Raw genomic sequence first — 26,397 nt, 5'->3', positions numbered from 1 at the left:
AGTCTGACACAACTGAAAAACAGCAATTGATAATATTTTTCTGGAGTAAAAAGCTGGTACTGTGGAAAGCTTTGTAATTCTACAATTATGGAAGAATCAACAATTAATTTAGATGTTAACACCTCCCATCAGTCCATTGTTCTAGCATCATTTAGTCAGTCAATTATTTCACTTTGAAAAATTTGATAATTCATGTCTTACCGAATTTCTACTGACTTACAAAAACAAACCATCAATTAAAGACAGATGTCACCTTCAATTTGAACTCTCACAAATTTTCACTAGTCAATGCAGCAGTTTCCTAGCAGTAGTTGCTAAAGAAATAATACTATTAGATTGATTGACAGTTTAAAAACTTAAAGATACTTCAAAAGTTACTGATATCCTCCAAAAATTTGCAACTGATTTTAGAAACTACTACCTCCACATGAGGATATCTTAGATTAATTTTTTTTTTAATTATTTTAAGAGTAGAAATTTCTAAAAGCTAGCAATAACAGAAGAGCTTTGTGTGCTCATTTAAAAACTAAAAGATGTTGGGTTATTTTGTATGCTTTTACAAAGCTGAAACCTGGGTGACTAATGATTTCACAATAATACCTGAGTGGCTCTACAGGATCTCATCTTTATAACCCCGGAAGCACCTACCAGAATAATTTGGCACATAGTAGGCAAAACCGGTTGAACTTTAAGTTTTCAGAAAAATGTTATGCCACCAAATTCTCTTCCATTCTCCCATTGGGATGTTTAAAAGTCCCTAACTTTTGTTATACTTTTAGTGAAGATACTCTTCTTAGACTTCAACAAACATACCTAAAGCATGTATTTTTAAATTTAGGAAATTTAAATGCTTACTCATGGTTACCAGACTCAAATTACTTGAATGGTGACATTTTCTTTAAGCTTACTATTGTTTGTGCACTTTAATTTCTGCCTAAAAATTTAGAATAGGTGCTAAAGTTCAATCTTTACCTCAATGATCATAAGAGAATAGGAATTTTTATTTAAAATCCCAAGAATATATACATACACATACAACCTAAACAAAAACACATTTCTTTATAAGTTCATACTTATTTTTTGCTTAGGCAATCCATAAACTTTAAAACACATAATTAGCTAGTAAGCTATTAATCTTCTAAATATGGCAGTATTTAAAAACAAAGTTTATACCATCTGTTCATGCAAACATTTGCAGTAACTTTTAGGGTCAAAAATTTTTTTATTATGAAATTCTAGGTTTTTCTACTAGAAGGAAACTTTTGTGCCTTTCTAAACACCACAATTTCAAAAAGAAAACCAGTGACCTATATTTCAGTCGCCAACCCCAGTACCACTACCTCCCAGTACACATTTCCGCAAGTCTTCAAAAGCCAGTAAAGGCTGATATCAATCAGGCAGTGGGGAAGAAATGAGTCCCAGAACAAATATTCACAGGGATTCCAATCACAATAATCTGATCCCAGGGAGCTGTAAAGCCTATCAAGCTCTTTGTTTCTTTAGGACTCATTGCATAACAATCAGACTTTGCTTAATAGTAAGAAGTGCATAAAGGAACCTGGTTGATGTTATAAGATCTAATACAATATATTTTCAATTAAGAGAATACCTACCCCAAAAAAGGGAATCTAGAGAGGATGGAATGCAAAAGTAGCTGGAGGAAAAAAAGGGGGAGGGAGGGAGAGAGGTTTTATAGGATAGCCTACCTGTGGCAACTTTTGTAGGCCTTATCTTTGCATTTTTCATACTGCTTCATGCATTGCTAATCAGTGATCCACTGGAAACTTCAGAACCTACTGAAAAGCCTGGCAGGGTATTTGGCTTTCAATTCTTCTACTCTGTTTATTCCCAATACAAGTATATTCATCAGGCTTAGAAACAACTCTTGAACAAGGGCAGCCACTCAAGCAATGAAATGTAAATTACTGACATGTGCTAAAACCTGGACTTGCCACTGCTAATGAGCACATTAAAGGAAAAATGCTCACTAGATGACTACAACCTTTTCATTTAACCCTGTGTGTACTGAAAGCCACAATTCAACATCAATTAATGAACCTAGCTATAAAACAATAGAAGAACTTACTACTACTACCACCACCACCACCACCACCACCACCACCACCACCATCATTACCACATGGATTGAAACCAAAAAAAATAAAAACAAACCCCACAAAACATTTAATGCATCCATCTTCCAAGACAACCATATAGAATTATACTATATTTAGTTGAGGTTTATAATACTACTCCAAAATTTATTATTTTATATGTAAGTTTTTAATAGCAAATAATTTCAAATCATTGAAAACAATTCAATTGTATATGAGCAAATATTTTCCGAGGTGGAATAGTCACGCACTAAAGTAAAAATCTGAGTGAACTCACTCATGAAATAGTGTGGTTACGGGTATATACACATTGTATTTCTCTCTGAATCACATTAATGATTCAGTGAAGTTCAGAAAAGTTAGCTATTATACTGAGAGAAAATGTGAATCATAAAAATCAATTACTTTAGGTATCAAAAATGTATTATAAAATGAATGAGAACAGGCTTTTTATAAGAACACATAATAAAATATCTGCCTATATATTAGGCTTTAAATGCCTGATTGAGGCACTGAATATCATCAAAACCAAGTAATTCATTCAGTTCAACCTAATCTTTAATTCAAAGAGAGAAATTACATTGGAAAAAATTTTTTAAAGATTCTTTTTGTTTCTAACATAAGAAGTTGCTCTAGTCACTTCTGAATGTAGATAGAATTTTTCATGTCAATCTCTTTAGTTAAAAGTAGTATCACTGCAAACAAATATTTTTTCCAAAACTTTAAAAATTGACAAAATAAATACAGTAAAATACAGCTGATTTTATAATGGTTAGCAACTAGGGCATTTCAGTTAATTAACATATGGCTCATAAATATTAGCAAAGAATGAAAATACCCTTAAAAAACACTGTCGATTAATGGGATTATGGAATTATTATACATTTAGAACTGAAAGGAACTTCAGAAGTAGGTCATTAGGTTATCTCATTTTACAGATGAGAAAATTGACCTGCCAAAGGTAAGGTCAGAATTTGAATCCTGATCATCTGGCTATACTCCAGCAGTTTTCCTACCACGTTTATGCACATCATTCACTGAATACAACCATGAAGAAATTCGAATGTCTTAAGATTTCTAGTTGTTTATCCCAGATAAATATATATTTACTGTACCAACTTATTTGGAAGCCTGGGGGAATGAATTATCCTGGAAAGGTAACTATTGTAGTTAGAAAACCTGGATTAAGTTTCAGTTTCAATATTTACTAACCATGATAAATTAGCCTCATAATCTATAAAACAAGGAGGTAACATTTCAAATAAAGTGACAGACATAAATGACTTGGGGGGAGAGAGGGGGAGAACTCCCAAGTCTTATCTTAAAAGAGCTACTGGGAAAACTAGGAGGCATCTTGGTGACTCGGGAAAGAGTGAGGGCCTGGAGTTATGAAGACCTGAGTTCAAATCTGACATCATACAGTAGGTACGTGAACCTGGGTAAGTTATTTAACCTCTGTTTGCCTTAATTCACTGGAGAAGGAAATGGCAAACCACCCCAACATCTTAGCCAAGAAAACTCCATGGATAGTATGGTCCACTGGATCACAAAAAGTCCACAGCTGGGTAGCACAGTGGATAGAGTGCCTGGCCTGGAGTCAGGAAGAATGCCATGGTAAGACCTGTGCTTTTCAGAAGATCATCCTGACAGCTGAGTGGAGGATAAAATGCAGTCAGTAGAGACTTGCAACAGGCAGGCCCATCAGGAGGCCACTGCAATAGCCAAAGCAAGAGATGATGAGGTCTGCACAGAGTGGTGATAGGAGAGCAAAAGGTATATGTAACACACGTTACAAAAGTAAAATCAAAATCACCTCTTGGAAATCTAAAAGAGGATGTGCTGTAGTCATCTCAAATTCAACATGACCTTCCCCCCAAAACCTTTCCTTCTGCTGAAGCTGACTTTGACTGTTAAGGTAAGCATTTCTTCATGCAGGCCCACAACCTCAAGACTCAACTCTCACTCATGCCACATATATAATCTGTTGCCAAACTTTGTCATTTCTACTTTGAGATGTATCTGTCATATACACTGCCTACTACCTACTCCCACAATCCTAGTAGAGGTCCTTATGAACTCTTGCCTAACTACTGCAAAAGTTGTCTGATTCACATTTCAACTCAGGTCTTCCTGACTCCAGACCTGGTGCTAGATCCACTACTCCACCTCCTAGTGAGCTCTTTAATGCATCCTATATATGAAACTCGATATATCCAAAACTAAACTTTGCTCCCAACCTCTCCCCTCTTCCTAACCTCCCTATTATAGTCCAGGGCAGAAACATTCTCTCAGTGCCCCTGGATCACAACATGGGTGGCATCTTCAACTCCTTGTTCTTTCACATGTGTGTGCACATGTGTGTGTGCATACACACACACACACACACACACACACACACATATATCCAATCTACTGTCAAAGCCTATATAGATTTTTTTTCTTTGTGACACATTCTCCTCAGGCACTGACAATGGGTTCTTATCACTTCGTACATGGACTATTGCAATAGTCTGCTGGAGATTATCTGCCTTAAGTTTCTCCCCATTCTCCACTCAACTGTCAAAGTGATCTTCTTAAAGCCCAAGTCTGTCTGCCTCTGTCACTGTCAACTCTTAGTAGCTACCTATTTCTTCCAGAATCAAATACAAAATGCTATTTCAGACTCAAAGACATCCTGGCTTTCACTTACCTTTCCAGTCTTCTTAGATCTTATAAATCACCCGTCACCTACTCAAAGATCCATTAACACCAGCTTCCTTGCTGTTCCCTACACAAGATATCCCATCTCTTCACTCAGGACATTTTCACTGGCTATTCTCATTATCTGGAATATTCTCCCTCCTTACCTGTGCCTCCTGGATTTCCTGGCTGCCTTCACCTTCCAGCTTTCCTGATTCCCCCTTAATGTTAGCAGCTTCCCCCTGTTGATTATCTCCAATTTATCCTGTATATATCTTGCTTGCACATATTTGTCTCCCCCATCAGATTGCAAGGTCCTTGAAAGCAAGTACTGTCCTGGAACATAGTAGGTAGTTAATAAATTCTTGCTGATTTACTGACTGAATCAAATGGAAAGCTCTCTGTCTTGCATTATAGCTCTTCACAGGCTGGCTCCTGCCTACCTTTCTAGTCTTCTCATCCTTTATTCTCTACTACATTGACTCTATATTTTTTTTTTTAGCAACAAACATTTATTTTATTTTTTCCAGTTACATGTAAGGGTAGTTTTTACACTGACTCTACAATCCACTATACTTGCTGTTCTTCCCACAAGACACTTTTTCTTCCACCTCAGGGCCTTTGCACTGGCCGTTACCAAGAGCTAGAATGTTATCCCTCCTCATCTTTGCCTATTGGTATTTCTGGCTCCCTTCAAGATTTGGTTCCAAGCACACCTTCTACAGGAGGCTTTTCCCATTCCCTTTCCCTCTCCCATCCATTTAAGCATTCCCCTCTAAAATTACCTTTTGTCTACTCTGTATGCATCGTGTATGTACTTATTTAACATGCTGTCTCCATTATAAATGTAATGTTCTTCTTGAATACAGTCTCTTTTTCTGCTTTTGTGTGTCTTGGTGGGGCTTAATAAATGCTTCCTGAACAACCTTTGGGTTGTTCAAACACTATGCCAATGGAGTCAAATGCTTCTGAGTCTTAAGTGACTATTAATCAACTAGTCAATTTCTCAATTTACTCATTTCCCATCACCTTCTTGACTTAGTCTTATACTCTATCTCAGCATGTACAGAAATAGTCATACTTTTGATCCTACCATCACCCTCAAGATGAATTCTGAAATTCTTTCCCAAGATCATAATCTTTTTATCATTTAGTTTTGCCTGTGGCTTACAATACCTAACCCTGTTCTCATATCATGTTCGTCCATATCATGATCACCAATCTCTCTACCCCTCAGTTCTTTCCCAGGTCATCACCCTTGCACCATCTACCCCCTCCTCTCTTTCCCATCTAGTCCAGCTCTACCTTCTACATTCAAAGACCCTCATCTTATCCTATGATCAATCATACCTTGTCAAGTACTAAACTTGTTCCTATTCACATCTAGAATACAGCTAGAGAAAGTCTAACTGAATCCACTACAAAATTGTGTTAGATATAATATCAAATGGGCCAACCCTATGGCAAGGTGATCCCTGTAGATTTTTCTCATTAATTCACCATCTCACAAACTGCAGCAAGTTTTCCAAACCTTTTCATCCCTCCTCAAACCTTCTATAGCTCCCTCTCTCCCCAACTGAGAACTTTTTCTCACCTTTTCCTAAAATAACTGAAGCCATTCATTGAAAATTCCCTCTTTTTCAATACTTACAACACCTATTTTACTAGGTTCTTATGAGGATCAAGGGAAAAAGTATTTGTAAAGTACTTAGTATAGTGCCTAAGTACAATGCAGGTGCTTAACAAATGCCAACTCTATAACAACACTATCAACTATGATAGACTTAACTCTTCTCGTCAATACAATGATCCAAGACAATTCCAAAGAATTCATGTTGTAAAATGCTCTCCACATCCAGAGAAAGAACTGTGGAGTCTGAATGAAGATTGAGGCATACTGTTTTCACCTGTATTTTTGTTTTTTCTTTCTTGTGAGTTCGCCTTTTATTCTGTTGTTTCTTTCACAACATGACTAATGTAGAAATGTGCTTATAAATAAATAAATGCCCATTCCAGGCAATTTTCAGACAAAGCAATCAAAACTACTATTGTCATATGAAAAAATGCTTTAAATCACTACTGATCAGAAAATGCAAGTTAAAACAATTCTGAGGTACCATCTTACACCTATCACATTGGTTAATATGACAGAAAAGAAAAATGATAAATGCTGGAGGGACTATGGAAAAATTGGAACATTAATACATTATTGGTGGAGTTGTAAATTGATCCACCTGAGAACAATTTGGAAGTGTGCCCCAAAAGGCATTAAAAAAATTGTGCATACCTTTTGACCCGACTATACCAAGCACTGTGTCTGTATCCTATAGAGATTTTTTTTTTAAAGGGCTGGGGGCGGGGGGGGGGGGGGGGGGGGGGGGTAGGCAGCTAGGTGGTGCAGTGGTTAGAGCACCGGCCCTGGAGTCAGGAGTACCTGAGTTCAAATCCGGCCTCAGACACTTAACACCTACTAGCTGTGTGACCCTGGGCAAGTCACTTAACCCCAACTGCCTCACTTAAAAAAAAAAAAGGGCTGGGGGGGGGCACGGCAGGAAGAATAACCTATACAAAATATATAAATATACATCATATACATATGCATCTACATACATATAGACACACGTGTGTGTGTAAGTACATGCACGTGTATGTGTACATATATGTATATGTAAAGCAGCTCTTTTTGTATGGGCAAAGAATTAGAAATTGAGGGGATGTCTATTAACTAGGGAACAACTGAACAGGTTTTGATAGATATGACTGTAATGGAATACTATTGTGCTATAAGAAATGACAAGCAGGATGATTTCTAAAAAACCTGGAAAGACTTACATGAACTTATGCAAAGTGAAGTGAGCAGAACCAGGAGAACACTGTACACAGGAACAGCAACATTGTAATAATGATCAACTGAATGAATTAGCTACTCTCAGCAATACAATGATCTAAGACGTTCCAAAAGACTCATGATGAAAAATGCTATCCACCTTCAGAGAAAGAACTGATGGAATCTGAATGAAGATCAAAGTAGACTATTTGTCACTTTCTTCTTCATTTTACTCATGGTGGGGTTTGGTTTGGTGGGTGTGTGTTTTCTTGCAAAATATGACTAACATAGAATTGTTTTGCATGAGTGCACATGTATATCCTATATCAAATTGCTCACTATCTCAGGGAGGTGAGAGAGGAAGGAGAGAATATGGAACTCAAAACTTAAAAAAAAATAATTAACAAATGTTAAAAATTGTTTTTACAAGCAACTGGAGAAAAAAAAAATGTTTTTTAAACTGCCTATTCCCCCCACCTCCACATCACTCAGATCCTTCCCCCACTATGTCATACCTTTCCTTGGCCAATGAGGGTTAAGTAACTTGCCCAGGGTCACACAGCTAGTAAGTGTCAAATGTCTGAGGCCATATTTGAACTCAGGTCCCCCTGAATCCAGGGCCGGTGCTTTATCCACTGCACCACCTAGCTGCCTCCTGTGCTGTCTACTTCCTTCTCACTCCCTTCTAAATTCTTTGCTGTGTGGCTTCCAACCATAATTCAAATGAAACTGTTCTCTCTGAACTTACCAATGATCTCTTAATTGCTAAATCTAGTGGTCTTTTCTCAATGCTCATTCTCAATGTCATCTTCTCTCTCTGCAGCCTTTGATTCTGTTGATTAAATCTCTTCTCTTCAATACTCTATCCTCTCTGGGTTTTTATGCTGCTGCTTTCTCTGGGTTTTCTTTATGTCTGTTCCTTTTCAGTCTTCTTTGTTGGATCATTATCCAGTTCATTCCCCCTAACCAAGGGTTTCCTTCAAGACTCCACACTAAGGGCTCCTCTCTTCATGCTGTATATTATCTCACTTGGTGATTTCATCATCTCTCAAAGATTCAATTATCATCTCTACACAGATGAATAGCAGATCTATTCATCCAGTCATAATGACTTTTCTGACTTCAAGGATCCCCATCTCCAAATTTCATTCATATATATATGTGTGTATAAATACACATACATACACATACTTATACAGGTATACACACACATATGAAACTGAACTTATTATGTTTCCTCCAAAATCATCCCCTCTTTCAAATGTCCCTATTCCTGTCAAGGACATCATTATCAGTCAGGCAACTAACACTTATTAAATGCCCACCATGAGCCCGGAACTGTGCTAAGAGCTGGGATACAAAGAGAGACAAAAGATTGTTCCTGATCTCCAGGCGCTCACAGTCTATCACCCAGGATGTTCCATCACTGACTCTTCACTTAAACACAGGGGTTAAGGAATGTGGCCCTTTATGCCCTATTTCCCTCCCATGCTACCATTATATCCAATCAATTGCCAAATCCTATCAATTCTGCAGTTCTACCTTTGCAAAAGTTTGCATGGATGACTCCTTTTCTTTTTTCTTTTCTTTTCTTTTTTTTGTGAGGTAATTGGGGTTAAGTGACTTGCCCAGGGTCACACAGGTAGTAAGTGTCAATTGTCTGAGGCCGGATTTGAACTCAGGTCCTGCTGACTTCAGGGCCGGTGCTCTATCCACTGTGCCACCTAGCTGCCCCTATGGATGACTCCTTTTCACCTCTGACCCAGTGACCTGGTGCTAGTCCTCATTACCACATATTTGAACGATGGCAAAAGGTTTTTGACAGGTTATCCCTGATTCAGTTCTCTCTCTATTCTGATCTATATTCCACTCAACTGCCAAAGAGAGCTTCCTTAAAGCCCAGATCTGGGATCTGACCATGTCACCTTCTTCCCCATTTAATAACCTCCTGTGGTTCCCTCTTACCTGGAGGATCAAACATAAACATTTCAGTTTGGCTTTTCAAGCCCTTTGCAGCTTGGCCCCTTCATACCTTCATTCCATCCACAGACTCAAGGGTCCAGTGACATTGGCTTCCTTGCTGTTCCTCAAACAAGATACTCTGAATCCCCACTTTCTGCCTTTTCCTTGGCTGCCCTCATGCCTAGATCTTTCTTCTTCCTAGTCTCTATTTCCTGGATTCTCTGGCTTCCTTCAAATCTTCACTCTCATCTCAGCTTCCTCAGGAAGCTCTTCCTGATTCTCCTCAATGCCAGTGCCTTCCCTCTGATATTACCTGTAATTTAGTCTGTATGCTATCTTGCATGTCTTTAGTTGTTTACATGTTTTCTTCTGCATTAGAATGTAAGCTCCTAAGACTTAGCGTGAACACAGTAAGTGTTTAATAAATGCTGTTGACTTTTTAAAACCAGTACCAAATAGACTTGATGATTACTGTTCTATAATATAATAAAATTCTGGGGCAGCTAGATGGCACAGTGGATAGAGCACTGGCCCTGGAGTCAGGAGGACCTGAGTTCAAATTTGGCCTCAGACACTTAACACTTACTAGCTGTGTGACCCTGGGCAAGTCACTTAACCCCAATTGCCTCACTTAAAAAATATATATATATATAATAAAATTCTTTATATATTAAAAAAATTCTTTTTTTGGGGGGGAGGTTGTTTTTTTTGGTGAGGCAATTGGGGTTAAATGACTTGCCCAGGGTCACACAGCTAGTAAGTGTCAAGTGTCTGAGGCTGGATTTGAACTCAGGTCCTCCTGAATCCAGGGCCAGTGCTCTATCCATTGCATCACCTAGCTATCCCCCTGCATAGTTTTCTAATCAATCTTCTACCCTTCCATTACATTTGGAAAGTGTGCACTGCATCTCTAAGGAAGACAGACAATCATTTCTTTCAAATGCTTTCTGAGTCCTTGGAAGCATGTGATTTATTTGGAAATACCTGGATTTTGTTGTTATATATTTCTTTAGTCATATATTGACTGCCTCTTTTAGAATGTTAGCTCCTTAAGGGGTATGGTCTATCTTTCTTTCTGCTTGTATTACAGTACCAGATGTACAGTAAGCACTGAATAAATGTTTTCTCTCTCTAGAAAGGTAGGAAGGTAGACGGGGACTTATATCATTTTGCAGCCTCAGCTACATTTAATTATACAGAGGCCCTGCCTATTTGAGAACAAGTTACTGATAAAGTCAGTATGACCTGAAAAATTCATCCCTACAGTAGATAAAAGTCATGGCAGAGGGGGCAGCTAGGTGGCGCAGTGGATAGAACACCGGCCCTAGAGTCAGGAGTACCTGAGTTCAAATCCGGCCTCAGACACTTAACACTTACTAGCTGTGTGACCCTGGGCAAGTCACTTAACCCCAATTGCCTCACTTTAAAAAAAAAAAAAGTCATGGCAGAAGAACCTCAGAAGAAAGGGGAAGGGATTTTTAAAAAACACATACTGATATATTAACTCTTTCTTGATTTCTCATGTCTAAATCAAATCTAAATAGAGAATGAAATGAAAACCAAAGAAGAGAGAACATGGAAAGGAAGTGTCCAAAAATTAAAGGGAAAGAAAGAAAAGGGCAACATATGAAAATAATGGGACTCAAAAAGCAAACTGTCGTCAACCTTTAAGTGAATGGGCAACATGATATAACCATGGAGTTAGAACTAGATAGCCTATGTTGAACTCCCGTTTATCCTATTTAGTACCTATGCAACCTTGAAGGTAAGTCATTAAACATCTTTGGGACTAAGACTGTCTTTAAGCTCCCTTCCAATCTGATAATATACTTCCAACATTTCTAGCAGTAACAGAGATCATAAGCTGAATGATGGACAAACTACTACTGCAATCAAAGCACAATTTTAGCACAGGATAGACTGGGGGGTTAGAAAGAAGGGGAATGACTAACCGTGAAAATCAGTAACTAAATTTCAACAAATATTTTGTATTTATATTAAATGCTACATGTTATATAGAGTAGATAAAACATCACAAATAAAAATTCAGAACCAAAATTGAAATTCTAAACCAAGTTTTCTTTTAAAATCAAACATGATCTTAAAAAATATATATACATATATAAATTAGGGCAGCTAGGTGGCGCAGTGGATAGAGCACCAGCCCTGGAGTCAGGAGTACCCAAATTCAAATCCAGCCTCAGACACTTAACACTTACTAGCTGTGTGACCCTGAGCAAGTCACTTAACCCCAATTGCCTCACTAAAAAAAAAAATATATATATATATATAATTTCTTACAATTATTTTAATGTTCACTTTAATAATAGAGAATGTTAAAAGAGAAAGAAGGCTAAACCAAGGGTGAGTAAAGGGTTTTTTACTCACACACTTTTACAGTTCAGTTATCTTCTTTAAGAGAAATAGGTAGGACGTTAAGAAATAAGGTTTATTGTGACAAGAAGGTTGCTAAACTACAATCCATTTAAGGTTCCTTAAAAAATATGTAAGGTTTTTAAATGGTCAAAGATAAAAATCTGTGCATTTTTTTAGCATCTTGGGAGAGGGGTAAAAGAGAATTGAGGTTGTATGTCATAACTGAAAAGCAGTAATGACACCCCCCCAAAAAAAAACCTTAATATTAGGGACACATTTCAAAGACAATGGCTGAACTGCCCTGCTGCTGTCTCTGAAAAGAAACTTTGATACTCTATCCAAGCTTAGTATGCTTTCCATGAGAATTAAATCAAACAATGAAGTCTAAATACTGTAAGATGATCACTACTACATTCATCACAAGGCATAAAAACACGTGTCCTTCTAGGCTTTTGAGTACTTCATTTTTCAAACCTAAACAAATAGTATTTGTGTAAGGAATGTTTCCTCTACCACTACCACCTTTTTTTAGAAAGTAAGTTTTGAAGCTTTATACTATTACACAATAGGTAAAATATCAAACTTTAACATGTTTGATTCATAAAAGTTAGACATTCTGCTAATACATGCTGCTCTAATGAAATCTGAGGTGAAACATTAGCAACTAAATACAGTGATAACAAAGGCTCTGCTTATTTACACAGTATACTTTACATAAAGCTTGACATTTTAATTAGGAACAGAATATCAAAAGGCAGGACTTATGATTCAAAACATTGAATTTTAAAATAAAAACATGGTTTAAGGAAAATGGCACTGTTTTTAGCCTGCAAAATTTTTCTGCTTTCCTAAAGACCTGTATTCAACTAATAGCTAGAGCATGAAGGAATAACTAAGAAAAGCATCACACTAAGTGAAAAAAGAAATATGGACACAAAAGAATATTTTATTCTCCACTTAAAATATTAGCTTATCACACTGAGCATCAATGTGGTGTTTCAGAACTTTGCAACTGACCATGTCTAACGATCTCATTTTATAAACAAATGGTCCATTATTCCAGTGAGGTGACTCACTTGCCCAAAGTTTTACAGGTAAAAAGCAGCAGAGCCATGATTCAAATCCATGTCTTCTAACTCCTACTATACTTTCTAATTTTCATCACAATGGTTCATGTTCTTTTCCTTCCTGGGGCAATTGGGGTTGACTTGCCCAGGGTCACACAGCTAGTAAGTGTCAAGTGTTTGAGGCTGGTTTTGAACTCAGGTCCTCCTGACCCCAGGGCTGGTGCTCTATCCACTGTGCCACATAGCTGCCCCAACAATGCATATTCTTTTTTTTTTTTAATGGGAAATTTTTTTTAAACTAATGTAAGATTTTAATTTTTAAAAATTACCATCTTTTTTTTAATGTATGAGGTATTTTATTTTTTCCATTACATGCAAAGATAGTTCTCAACTTTTGTTTATACATGCTTTACAATTTCAGATTTTTCTCCCTCCCTCCCCCCTCCCCCAGACAGCAGGCAATCCGATATAGGTTATATCTATATATCTCTATACATATACATACATATATATATATATATATACACACACACACATATATATACACATAATAACATTAATCCTATTTCTGCATTAATCCTGTTACAAGAGAAAGAATCAGAGCAGTGATGCAAAACCTCAAAATAGAAAAAAAAAACAGCACCCAAAACAAAAGAAATAATATGGTTCAATCAGCATCTATACTCCACAGTTCTTTCTTTCTTTTTTTTCCTTGGATTTGTACTCTTCTATCATGAGTTCCCTGGAACTCTTCTGTACCATTGCATTGGTGAGAAGAATATAGTCCATCACAGTAGGTCAACACTCAATGTTGATGATACTGTGTACAATGTTCTTCTGGTTCTGCTCATCTCACTCATCATCAGCTCACGTAAGACCCTCCAGGTTTCTCTGAACTCTTCCTGCTCATCATTTCTTACAGCACAATAGTATTCCATTGTATTCATATACCACAACTTGTCCAGCCATTCCCCAATTGATGGGCACCCTCTCAACTTCCAATTCCTTGCCACCACGTAAAGAGCAGCTATAAATATTTTTGTACATGTGGGTCCCTTTCCCCCTTCCATGATCTCCTTGGGAAAAAGACCTAAAAGTGGGATTGCTGGGTCAAAGGGTATGCACAGCTTTATCGCCCTTTGGGCATAATTCCAAATTGCTCTCCAGAATGGTTGGATCAGCTCACAGCTCCACCAACAACAATGCATATTCTTAAAGTGGTAATTATGAAAACAATCTGGTGCTGGCTAAGAAATAAGAGTAGTGGACAAGTGGAACAGACTAGGTACAAATTAAACTATAGTAAATGATTATAGTAATCCAGTATACGATAAACCCAAAGATTCAAGTTTTTCAAACAAAAAAAAATCATTATCTGGCAAAAACTGTTGGGAAAACTAGAAAAAAGTATGGCAGAAACTAGGTATGGACTAACATCTCACACCATATACTAATTTGAGGTCATAATGGGTACATGATTTACACATAAAGGGTGATACCATTCTGGAGAACAATTTGGAACTATGCCAAAAAGCTATCAAACTGTGTATATCCACTGATCCAGCAATACCACTGCTAGGTTTATATCCCAAAGACATCCAAAACAAGAGAAAAGTACCTATTTATTTGTACGAAAATATTTATAACAGCTCTTTATATGTTGGCTAAAGATTAGAAATCAAAAGAATGCCCATGAACTCAGGAATTGCTGAACAAGTTGTGGTATATGATTGTAATGGAATATTACTGTGCTATAAGAAATTACAAGCAGGATGATTTCAGAAAAAACCTGGAAAGAATTGTATGAACTGAGCAGAACCAGGAGAACATTGTGCACAGTAAGAGCAATACTGTTTGATGAAGAATAGTGAATGACTTAACTATTCTCAGCAATACAATGATCCAAGACAAAATGACTAATGATGAAGCATACTTCCAAAGAAAGAATTAATATTGATTGAGCAGAGTGTGCTATTTTTTTGTCTTCTTATACAAAATGACAATTATGGAAATGTTTTACATAATTTCACATGTATAATCTATATCTGATTGCTTACAGCTGGAGGAAGGGGGAAAGGCAGGGAGAGAAAGAATTTGGAACTCAAAACTTTAAATAAAAGTGTTTACTGAAATGCAAAAAAGGAAAAAAAAAACAGTTTCCAAACTGTTATTCAGTCCCAGACATAAGCACTTAAAAGATTTAACTGAAGCCTGAAGACACTTAGTTTGATTTTTGTTTAAGGTTGTTAGCCTGATGTTGGGATTCTACCTTATGTTAGAAAAAAATTTTGAAAAACTATGGAAAATCAATAAAATAAAAAGTATATGCAGCAAAACACTAAAAAATAAAAAAACAATATCCAAGATCCTCGCAGGAGCTTTGATTATCATATTTCCAAGCTGGTCTACCCTGCTCCTTCTTTAAGCATCTTGATCCATCCCACAACTTCCACACCTATCTCCCCTGACCCCCACAAGGGCTCACCATATTGGAGTCACATAGTGCCCTACTGAAACTCAGAATTCTCAAATTCAAGTGATTCACCAACCTTAGCTATCCTGGTAGCAAAGGTGAAAATAGACAGTATTTGGTAGTACTTAATAGCACTTAGTAACATACTTAGCAACAAAATAGACATGGGGAATGAGAGATAGTGAAGAGCTGAGAATGGCACTTATATTGAAAGCCAGAACTGAGTAAATAAGGAATTTAGGAGGAGGGTAGGAAGGGTTTAAGAGGAAAGAAAATTAGTTTGGTTTTAGGCATGTGAGTTTAAGATGATCACTGGACATCTAGTTTGAAAAGGGAATTGGAGATGTGTGAGTGGAGGTGAGCAGAGAAGTTAGGGAAGGATAAGTAGATTTAAGAAGCATCAGCACAGAGATGATAATTAAATACATGGGAGCTAATGAGATCACCAAGTGAAATAGTATAGAGTGAGAGGATAGGACCTGGATAAAGGTAACAAAGAAGAATGATGAATGGTCTGATAAGTAAGGGGAGAACCAGGAGAGTGTGATGTCCCAAAAACCTACCAAGAAGAGAGAAAGTACTCAACAAGGTCAAAATGGCATCAGAGAAGTCAAGTAAAATGAGGACTGAGTAAAGACCCTCAGAACTTGGCAATTAGGAGATTACTGGCAACTTTGGAGAAGAGATTTGTTGAAGAAGTTACACAATTTTGTGGACACTGAGGGATGGCTTCTCGAGGTATATGAAACAAAGGGGAAGACATCAGCCATCACTGAGAAAGAAAAACATTTATGATGATATTATCCCAGGTCCCCTACCCCCAAAAAGGCAAGAGACAATATAAATAATTTCCAACATATTCATCTCCCTTCACTAAAGTGAGCCAGGTGGAGCCGTGAATAGAACATTGAGTCTGGAGGCAGGAAGACCTGAGGTCAAATCCTGCCTCCAAAACTTACTAGCTGTGTAATGCTGGGGAAGTCACTTCAGAAGATACTGTCAAAGGGTACAACCATGACTGACCCTCTGGCATAGACACAGTGCTGACAAACACTTCTATGCTTCATCACTGAATACCCTGAACATATCCAGGGTGTACTCCAGCACACAAGACTTCCCCTGGATAGGCAAAGCCCAATCAAGACCAGAACCTGGCAAGTGCACTGTTCTTCTACAAGGGGGTCTTGACTGATAAATAAATGCTTCTATTTTATCTCACTCCATCTCACTGGCAGAGAACTGGCAAAGTAGCAGTACTATAATGAAATAAGCATTAAACACCTGTGCAAAAAGCCCATGCAGGCCCATTGTGTTGAAATCCAGAGTCATCTGAAGGTTGTCTGATCTGGGCCCCTCTCCAAAATGGAGACTCTGGGAGGAAAACACCAAAGGGAGAAGGAAGCCAGCTAACACAGCAGATGTTCCAAAATGAGGAGGTCTCAGACTCAAAGGAAGGTTTCAAGATGAGACTACAGCAAAGTATGGTACTGTAGTCCATAAAGGCAGAAGCAGGGCTGGGAAAGGGAAGAAGGTTGGCCGTTTGGACCACTGTCCACAATGGAGGAACTCACCAATGGGAGAAAGGGACAGGGATGGCAGATGTATAACAAAAAATGTTTTGCTTCATAAAGGGTTGTGAGAGAAACGGACAAAATTACCCTCACCATATAGCCCCAGAGACTGACATCAGCAAGTTTCCTGAGGTTGGCAGCTTCCACCAAGATTCCTTACCTTATTGTCACTTAACTTATTGTCACTTACAAAAACTTCTGTAATTGCATCATGAACTTCTTGACATGTTTGTGTAACACACAGGCCCACTACACTTTAAAAACAGCCCTGCTTAAGGGGAGCAGATAGGTGGCGAAGTGGATAAAGCACTGGCCCTGGAGTCAGGAGGACCTGAGTTGAAATCCAGCCTCAGACACTTATCACTTACTAGCTGTGTGACCCTGAGCAAGTCACTTAACCCCAATTGCCCCACTAAAAAAAAACAAAACACCTAAAAACAGCCCTGCTTCAAGGTATGCTGACTCCATCTTGTTTTGTATCAGACATTTTACTGTAAATGACCCTTAGTGAACTGTAAGACCAGGTACAGCAGCCTTCAATGTCCTTCAATGTCTCCTCTTCACTTCTGATATCAGTACAAAAAGACTTAGCTGCTGGTGGTAGCTGATACTAAGTCCTGGGAAAGTTCTCTTCCCTGTCTGACCCACAGGGGGACACTATAGGATGTACACATTCTTTGTCACACAGGGGACACTGTGGAAGCTGGAGAAGGGACATCATGTAATAGAAACAGTTGATTTTGTTTTTAAAAACAAAAATTTAAAAATACAAAGAAAAAAATGTAGAGATAATTCTAATAGGTAAAAATAGGAATGAATAGACATATCATACCTCATTGAATGGGATAGAAATTGCCTCATAAAAATGCATAAAACAAGAAAATACAATGTCAAACTCAAGGAAGTAATCTAATTTGGCCAAAAGGTTAAGATATGTGAAAGGAATTAAAAGATGGAAGAAAACTGGAAAGGAAGGATGAAATGGGACTGTGGATATGTTATACTAGAAGCAACAGGGAAATACTGAGATTTTTTGAGCAAAGTTGTTCTTAAGTATGCCTTAGGAAAATTATTTTGACAATTCTATGGAAGATGAGTTCAAGGGGGAAAGACTAGAAAAAGAAAAACCAATTAATAAACTCTTACTGTATTTTAGGTTGAGAGGTGATAAGAGTCTGAACTAGGCTGGTTCACTTGTAAGTGGAAAGAAAAGGAAAGAGCTGAGAAAAGTCATGGGAACTGACACGGGAGATTTGGAGGTAAAGATGTTAAAGGAGAAGGAAAAGTTGAAGATGAGTCTAAAGTCAGAACCCTGGGTGACCAGAAAAATGTTAGCACCTTGCTAAGTTTGAAAGAGGAGACATATTAGGGTAGAATAAGAATTCTTTTTTTTGTCACATAGAATATGAGTTACAAACAAAAACTTTTTAAAATGTAGTAGCACAGAGGTACATACATTAAATGAATAAAATTAATACAACTTACTATTCAATCAACATAAAAAAGCTTGAAGCAAATGAATTATTAGCAATACTATCCTAAAATTATATCATTTAAAATGATATGACCACTTGTGACACATTTACTAGCATATGGGGTTTCAAACTTTATTATCATTATATAGTCTCTATTTTTCCTGGTTTTTTCCATCAAAGCACTTACAAAGATTACCAGCATTTAAATGATCTTATATTTTCTATCTCACAAAGATAAGGCAACACAATGACTTGGCCTTAATTGCTTAGCAAAGGCCCCCCCTTGTTTCATATTCTATGGATGTCAGATGTCTCAAAAAGGCCATGCTTCAAAACAACCAACCAATGTAAACTAGGATACTTATTTTTGAAGCTCTGATAATAAAAGGAATTATATTACTATTATTGTTGTTGTGTGTCCTTCATTCTCAAAGAGGACCATAACATTAGGGTGATGCCATGACTTACACTGAATTGGATTCAAGTAAGGCAGGACTGTGTCTCACTCTCTCCTCTAGAGCCATCTGGGTCCAGTGTCAAGATATATATCAGGATGACTGGAGATGGCCCCAGATGTTTAAGGCAAATGGGGTTAAATGACTTGCCCACGGTCACATAGCTAGTAAGTGTCTGAGGTGATATTTGAACTCAGGTCCTCCCAATTTTAGGGCCAGTGTAGCTGCCTCTAAAGTATAACAAACTGAAATAAATTCTCCCACAGTCACAAGACCAAAAAATGTGATAGATTCACCATGTCTGACTCATGATATAGATCTAGATAGATAGATCTAGATAGATATACAATACACATACATATATATACCCAACACCCAAAAAAACACTTTAAATTTAATGACAATATAGGCATTAAAATTAAATAAAATCTACACAAAATGTATTTCATTCTAGTCCTTTTTTAAAAAAAATCTATTTCTGTATCACTCCAGGGGAAATGAAGCAAATAAAAATCAACAACTTAATTGTTCAAGCTCAATGAAGCACTTATTATGTGCCTACTATGTGTCATGCACCATACTAAGTGCTGGAGATGCAATTACAAAGAATGAAACAATTCCTCCTGTCAATGGGTTAGGAGTTATTTTAACAGGGTTAGCAGCATTGACATACATGAGCATACACAGAATAAATGTAAAGCAATTAAATACAAGGCAGTCTGGGAGGGGAAAGCAATTAAGCAGATCATAGAAAGCTACACATAGTGTAGTAAATACTAGAAATGAGTCATGAATGAATGAATGGGAAAAGCACCCATAAAGCACTATGTGCAAATCACTATGCTAAGTGCTAGGGATTCAAACAAAAAAGTCACAGCCCCAGCTCTCATGAAGTCCACATTCCATCTTTTATAATGTCATTTCCCTCAGGGAATGTTTCTAGTGTTTCAGGGTGACTAACTTGAATGCTTTGTGGATGGTACTTTATGGTAGACAATAAGGAGGGCTTGCTCCCCCAGATAATTGCTATGACTGTTGAGCTAAACTTAAGCATGGTGGTCTGGGTGCTAATGAATTTCTAGGGCTCTTGTGCAAATCAGCCTTTGGTGACAGCTAGTTGACAGCTGTTACTGATGCTGGTAAGGAAGGTGGGCCCACAACGATGTCTTTATAAATGATGACTGCAGAGGTTAGACTGAAGGCACATCTTGTGGTTTGGTTGGCACTATTATTCCCAAGGCTCTTAGGTTCAGGGTTTTGAGCTGTCTCCTTCAGCATAAGGGTAGATGGTCCAAGGTGGCAGTGATGTTTTGAGTTGTTGGTACATACTGTCTCTCCCTCATGAGGAAAAAGAATAGGGCTCTATGAGACAGAGGTAAAAAAAGAAATATATTCCAAGCTTGGAAATGAGAAATGAAGCGGCATGCATGAAGAACAGTGAGAAAACCAGTCTGGTTGAACACCAGAATGCAAGAGAAGAAGAAAAACACAATGAAGCTATAAAAATATGTTGTGATCCAGCTTTGAAAGCTAAATACATTCTCTGTTTTATCATAGAGAAAACAAGGAGTCATTGGAGTTGATTGAGCCGGAGAGAGATTTAAGTCACATGTGATCTAGAGGCTATAAGGGTTTGAACTAACGTGATGTGTAATGATTGGAATGACACCACCTGCTGGAGACTTACTGTAGGAAAGCTCCGACATGAGGAGAAGGCGCCTGAGGGCAAGATGTGGCTTTTGTTTGGCGAAGTGACATTTGCTTGTGGGAGGAAGAGGGGGCAAGACTGGCGCTCTCTATGGGAAAGCAGTTACAAAATCAATTAGTGAGAAACAAAAGAACTGTCTTGCTTCAGTGAGGGCCCAACTGAAGTTAGATAGCATGAACTTAATCATGGTTATATTACTTATTCCAGCTCCACTGAGCAGTTGCTGAGTAGCAATGAAAGAGTCATCTGGTGGAATAATTAGTATAATCAAATGTAAGATAATCCAAAGCTAGGTTTGCAAGGGATAAGCAGACATATGATGATACAGGGGCATGGGATTTTTGAGTAAAGGACAATATAAAGTTGAATTAGATATCAGGTTGAGATTGGACAAGAGTTGGGAGATGATGAACTTGAGAAAGAAAAGAGAGAGCTTTGTGAAGAAGTGGGGAGCAAGGAATAAAAAAATCCCACCTAAAAGGCCAGTGTGTCAGAGTATAGTCAGTAGTGAATGGAATAGGCAGGGATAATACTATACAGAGCCTTACTCACTCCAATCTATTCCTGTGTAGTGTCTGGGAATAGAGAGCAATAAGTCTTCAAAGTTCATTTGTGAAATGTAAATGGATTGACCAACCACTGGCAAGCCTAGAAGTACTACTGTTATACCCTCTCTTGTTCCTTTATTGCTAAGAATAAAAGGAACTCAGAGGGGATTAAAGAAAAACCCCATACGATCACAACAAAACTACAGAAAATTGTTGTTTTTGACAGGAATTGTCTGTAGCTATTTCTGCATAAATCATTTAGGCAATTACAAAGAACACATTTTCATCCATATCACATGCAGTAGGACAACATGGGATCCAGTCCCTGCTTGTGTTAAATCATGCTAAGCTGAACTTTGGCCTCATTATTACTCTTACATAAATGACACACAATCCCTAAAATTTATGCTTAGGTTATTTTTACAATGGGGAAGAACAGTTAAAGTAAATCTTCAAACAGTACTTTAGGAAAAAAATTTCTTCGGAATAACTTTATAATAAACAATCTTATGTCTTCTTCTTTTTTTTTTTTTTTTGGTGAGGCAATTGGGGTTAAGTGACTTGCCCAGGGTCACACAGCTAGTAAGTGTCAAGTGTCTGAGGCCGGATTTGAACTCAGGTACTCCTGAATCCAGGGCCGGTGCTTTACCACTGCGCCATCTAGCTGCCCCCATGGCTGCCCCAATCTTATGTCTTCTAACAATGTGTAGCAATTCTTCAAGAATCAGTCAAAGGTGTCATATATTATACTGTCATTTAAAATGTAAAAAGGTAAAGTAAGAGATTCTCAAAAAATTTCCAAAATAAAAATGCAGAAAAGCAATGCATCATTTTATCTGCAAGGCCTTACTAAAAATTTGTAATAAAAACATCAGATAGAAGTACAAAATTTTATTTTTTGAAACAAAAGGCATTATATGCTGAACTTTATTTTTTGTTATCACACAATGATAAATAGAAACAGAAACCAATGGGGAAAAACAAAACATGTTCTCTATTTTAAAAACCAGTTGATTAAATTTCAAGCTTAGGAGAAAACAAGTAATGAAAACTAAATATGAACAAAGAAATATGGAAACATCCTACAATCATTTCCTAACGTTGTCCAAGACTGTCCACAGGATGATCAAATAGGGTTACCCCATACCTTTATATTTTATCACAATCATATTAACTGAAAATATAATCAGCTTGGGATGACTATTATAATATAATGATTAGAAGCCAATAATATAATACAATATATGGAATAACAATAAGACTAAACTTAATTTTATTATGTTATTTTTAGGGCTAGCCAGCTACAGATACCCTAGTTCAGGAATTCTTAACAATTTCTGTGTCATGGACCCATTTTGGAAGACTGGTAAAGCCCCCTTCTCAGAATATTTTAAATGCCTAAAATGAAATATATAGGATTAAAAAGGAAACTAATTATACCGAAATTGGCCATTTAAGTTTAATAGTAAAAGACTGGTTAATGATTACAATGCATCATAAAAGCTTCAAAAGAAAAGAATGTTGTTGTGGAGTATTCATGGCAATTTTAAGTTAGTAGTTTTTTAAATCAGTAATTTCTAAATGGAACCAACCACAAAAAACCTGTCACAGAATTTTGAGGCCCTTAAGACAGTTTAATGTGGGGAAAAATGTTTTTAAAACTATGACATGGTATGCAAACCCTCTGAAATCTATCCATAAACCACATGGTGGTCCATGGAACTCAAATTAGGAACTCCTGCCCTAAATGATGCTTCAATATTTCTTTTTTTAAAAAAATATATGAGGACATTCATATTTGTTTTTTGGTTTTTTTGTTTTTGGGGGGCAATTGGGGTTAAGTGACTTGCCCAGGGTCACACAGCTAGTAAGTGTCAAGTGTCTGAGGCCGGATTTGAACTCAGGTACTCCTGAATCCAGAGCTGGTGCTTTATCCATTTCGCCACCTAGCCGCCCCTAAGGACATTCATATTAAGAATTTTGCAACTCAAGGGGAATAAGTACTTCCAACTATTACAGAAATGGGAAAATAATCATTAAGTTCTAAATATAATGAGTGTTGCTATTAGTTGCATAAATTTTCTTAATCTCACAAGTACGTCATCTTACTTCTTTCTAGTTGTAATATGGCCTTAAAGCAGGCAAATCTTAGTCTGATAAATGGAGTAAAATTCCTGTGTTGGCTCATCTTAATGCATCAATCAAGAAGTCTCTCATTCTCTGGGACTCAGTAATTCATCTACCAAATAGAGTATGGTATTTGCTTATGGTCTTTTTTTTAAAATGATAACTGATATTTAGATAAAATATCAAACAAGAAAATAGAACTAAAATGGAGGAGAGGCAGGAATACTCAATACTGAAAAAGAATCAAGAAGGGTACAAGTAAATGAGCACTTATCCATCTATACTAGATTCAGCTATTAAACCTGAGCTGAGAAATTATATTTCAATTTGATTTACTTTCCCCAAATATTCGACACTAACCAGCATTGAGGAAACAGGTTAAGTCATAACTTCTCCGTTCTTCAGTTTTCTCAGAGAAAGAGGGAAAATGTGTGGACTATATGATACTCAAGATTCCTTCTAATACCATTATGGATTTAGGAATGAAATTAGATATATATGTTTTAAGCAAAAATTTACATTTGAGCTGAATTTCTAAAATCTAATAACCTTGTTTAAATCATTAAATTATATTTACTTTAACTATAAAATGGGGGTTAAAAAATTGTTGAACTGTCTACTATAATCTAAGTCAACTTCAGAAAGAAAGCCCAGTACTGTTTAACTCTGTGGTCTAATTTTACCTAACTTCAGTTTCACTCAAAAAATACATCTCCTCTAATGCACTTACTAAAAAACTCGGGGCAGCTAGATGGCGCAGTGGATAGAGCACCAGCCCTGGAGTCAGGAGTACCTGAGTTCAAATTCGGCCTCAGACACTTAACACTTACTAGCAGTGTGACCCTGGGCAAGTCACTTAACCCCAATTGCCTCACTAAAAAAACAAACAAATAAACAAAAAACCCTCCATAATTTTCAGTTCTTGCTCCTTCCACTATCTAAATATGTCAAATAACACCAAGAGATAATTACCAGATGAATTGTAGTTGTTGTTTGGTTATTTCTGTTGTGAACAACTCTTTGTGACCCCATTTGGGGTTTTCTTGGAAAAGATAGTGGAATAGTTTTCCATTTCCTTCTTCAGCTGATTTTACAGATGAGGAACTGAGGCAAACAGCATTACGCAACTTGCCCAGGGTCACACAAAAAGTAAGTGTCTGAGGCCAGATTTAAATTCAGGAAGATAAGTCTTCCTGACTCCAGGCCCAGCACACTATCCACTGTACCACCTAGCTGCCGCCATTCAACTAAAGGTTATAACTTTCCAACTGTTAGAATTATTGTCAAAATACAAATTAAAAACTACTAAAATTTTCAATCTTGCAAAATATTTTCAAAAAACCATCAGACACTTAAAATTTGGGGAGGGGTTAATAAATTTCTCATATAAACAATTACTAAAAACATTCATCCTACCACCACAATGAAAAATATTAACTGATAATCTACCAAGAACCAACAATTAAACTTACCAGTAACTTAGCAAATTCTTTGTTCTCTGAAAGAAACCCATACCCTGGATGTACCTTAAAAATAAAAATAGAAAAAAAAATTAATTTAATAGATCCTTCACTATATTTATCATCTTTTTTTGTTTGTTTGTTTTGGGGTATTTTGTTTGTTTGTTTGTTTGTTTTGGCAGGGCAGTGAGGGTCAAGTGACTTGCCCAGGTATTTAACATCTTTTTGCCTTCCAAATGCCATAATTTTTCACTCTGCTACATTTCATGACGCATTCATCACACACCCATTATTCTATTGCTCAATGTTGCACCTTCTACTAAAAAAATTATGTTTAAAGAACTAAGACATGACTCACAATCATGAGTTATTCAGTGCAGATCCTAATGACTATCTATCTATATATCTGTATGTATGTACATATATATACATACATATACATAGGTTTATTTATTTATTTATACACACACACACACACACACACACACACACACACATATATATATATATATATCAGAAAGACCATAAAGCACTGTAGTTTTAAACGGAGTACATTTATTAAGTTTATTAATATCATTAAAAATAAACCATCTCATATGATACTTATTGTTTACTAAGTGTATTCAAAAGTCCTAAAAAATATAACAAAAATTATATTCCCATTTTATAGGTAAGGTTAGTCAAGTTAAATGATTTGTCCAGGTCTTTATAGCTAATCGTATCAAAACAGAAACGTATGCCCAGGCCTTTTGACTTCAAGTGCAGTGCGATTTTTCACTATTTCATGCTACCTCTCTGCATGTCAGTATTTCATTAAAAAATGGAATAGACAGCAATGTAACATAAGCAGAGAATTCCACCACACTAATTTTATTTCATGTAAATAATTAACTAAAAATATCATGATGAGCTATAGTTAAAACATTAAAATATTTTATACTCATTAACTATGTGAATAAACTGTAAATATCTGCAATGTGTTCATAAAGTCAGGTTTTTTATTTAGACAAACATCACAAAAAAACATTTATTTCAATAGGAATGTGAATGTTAATTGAAGCACTCCAGGCTAATTGCTAGTGTTCACTGCCTCCACTCAATTTTAAAGATGATTCTGCACATTTTGAAACATTACATAGTTATCTATGTGATAGTAAAATTATATATGTTCATATACATAAACACTGTAAATTCCTATTAGCATAGCCTCTTTTATTGCCTTTTTCATGTATTTCATTTAAATTGAATGGAAAAGGTAAAGAATGAAGAAAAATAAATGTGCAGCCTGCATTTATCCATCTAAACTAATGTGCATTCTGTTGATGTCATATAACTAAATTATTGAATGCATGACTTACATTTCTGTTGTGTAATTATGTATGTACAGTTTTTAAAGGATTAAAGCTGAATTCAAACAAAAGTATTTTTGGGAAGCTGTTTATAATTTAACATTTTTTAAAACTGTTATGAAAGAGTTAATGCTCAAAACTAATTGGTATTTTTGGGGGGGAGTGGAAAGGGGGAATTTGGAAATGAACTGAAGCTGCTCCCTGGT

The 26,397-nt window shown here is 36.7% G+C and overlaps 1 protein-coding gene across 1 annotated transcript in view; it reads right to left on the bottom strand.

Annotated features, from left to right (window-relative positions):
- Positions 1-26,397, bottom strand: part of PCCA (propionyl-CoA carboxylase subunit alpha) — a 496,164-nt gene that overhangs the window by 393,534 nt on the left and 76,233 nt on the right. The window contains 1 exon segment of the mRNA XM_043998838.1: positions 24,855-24,908. Coding sequence (XP_043854773.1) covers positions 24,855-24,908 — 54 coding nt within the window.

The sequence above is a fragment of the Dromiciops gliroides genome, chromosome 3, assembly GCF_019393635.1.
Source record: "Dromiciops gliroides isolate mDroGli1 chromosome 3, mDroGli1.pri, whole genome shotgun sequence".
NCBI lineage: Eukaryota > Metazoa > Chordata > Mammalia > Microbiotheria > Microbiotheriidae > Dromiciops > Dromiciops gliroides.
Note: the sequence above shows the minus strand (reverse complement) of the source record. Positions and strands in the feature narration are given on the sequence as shown.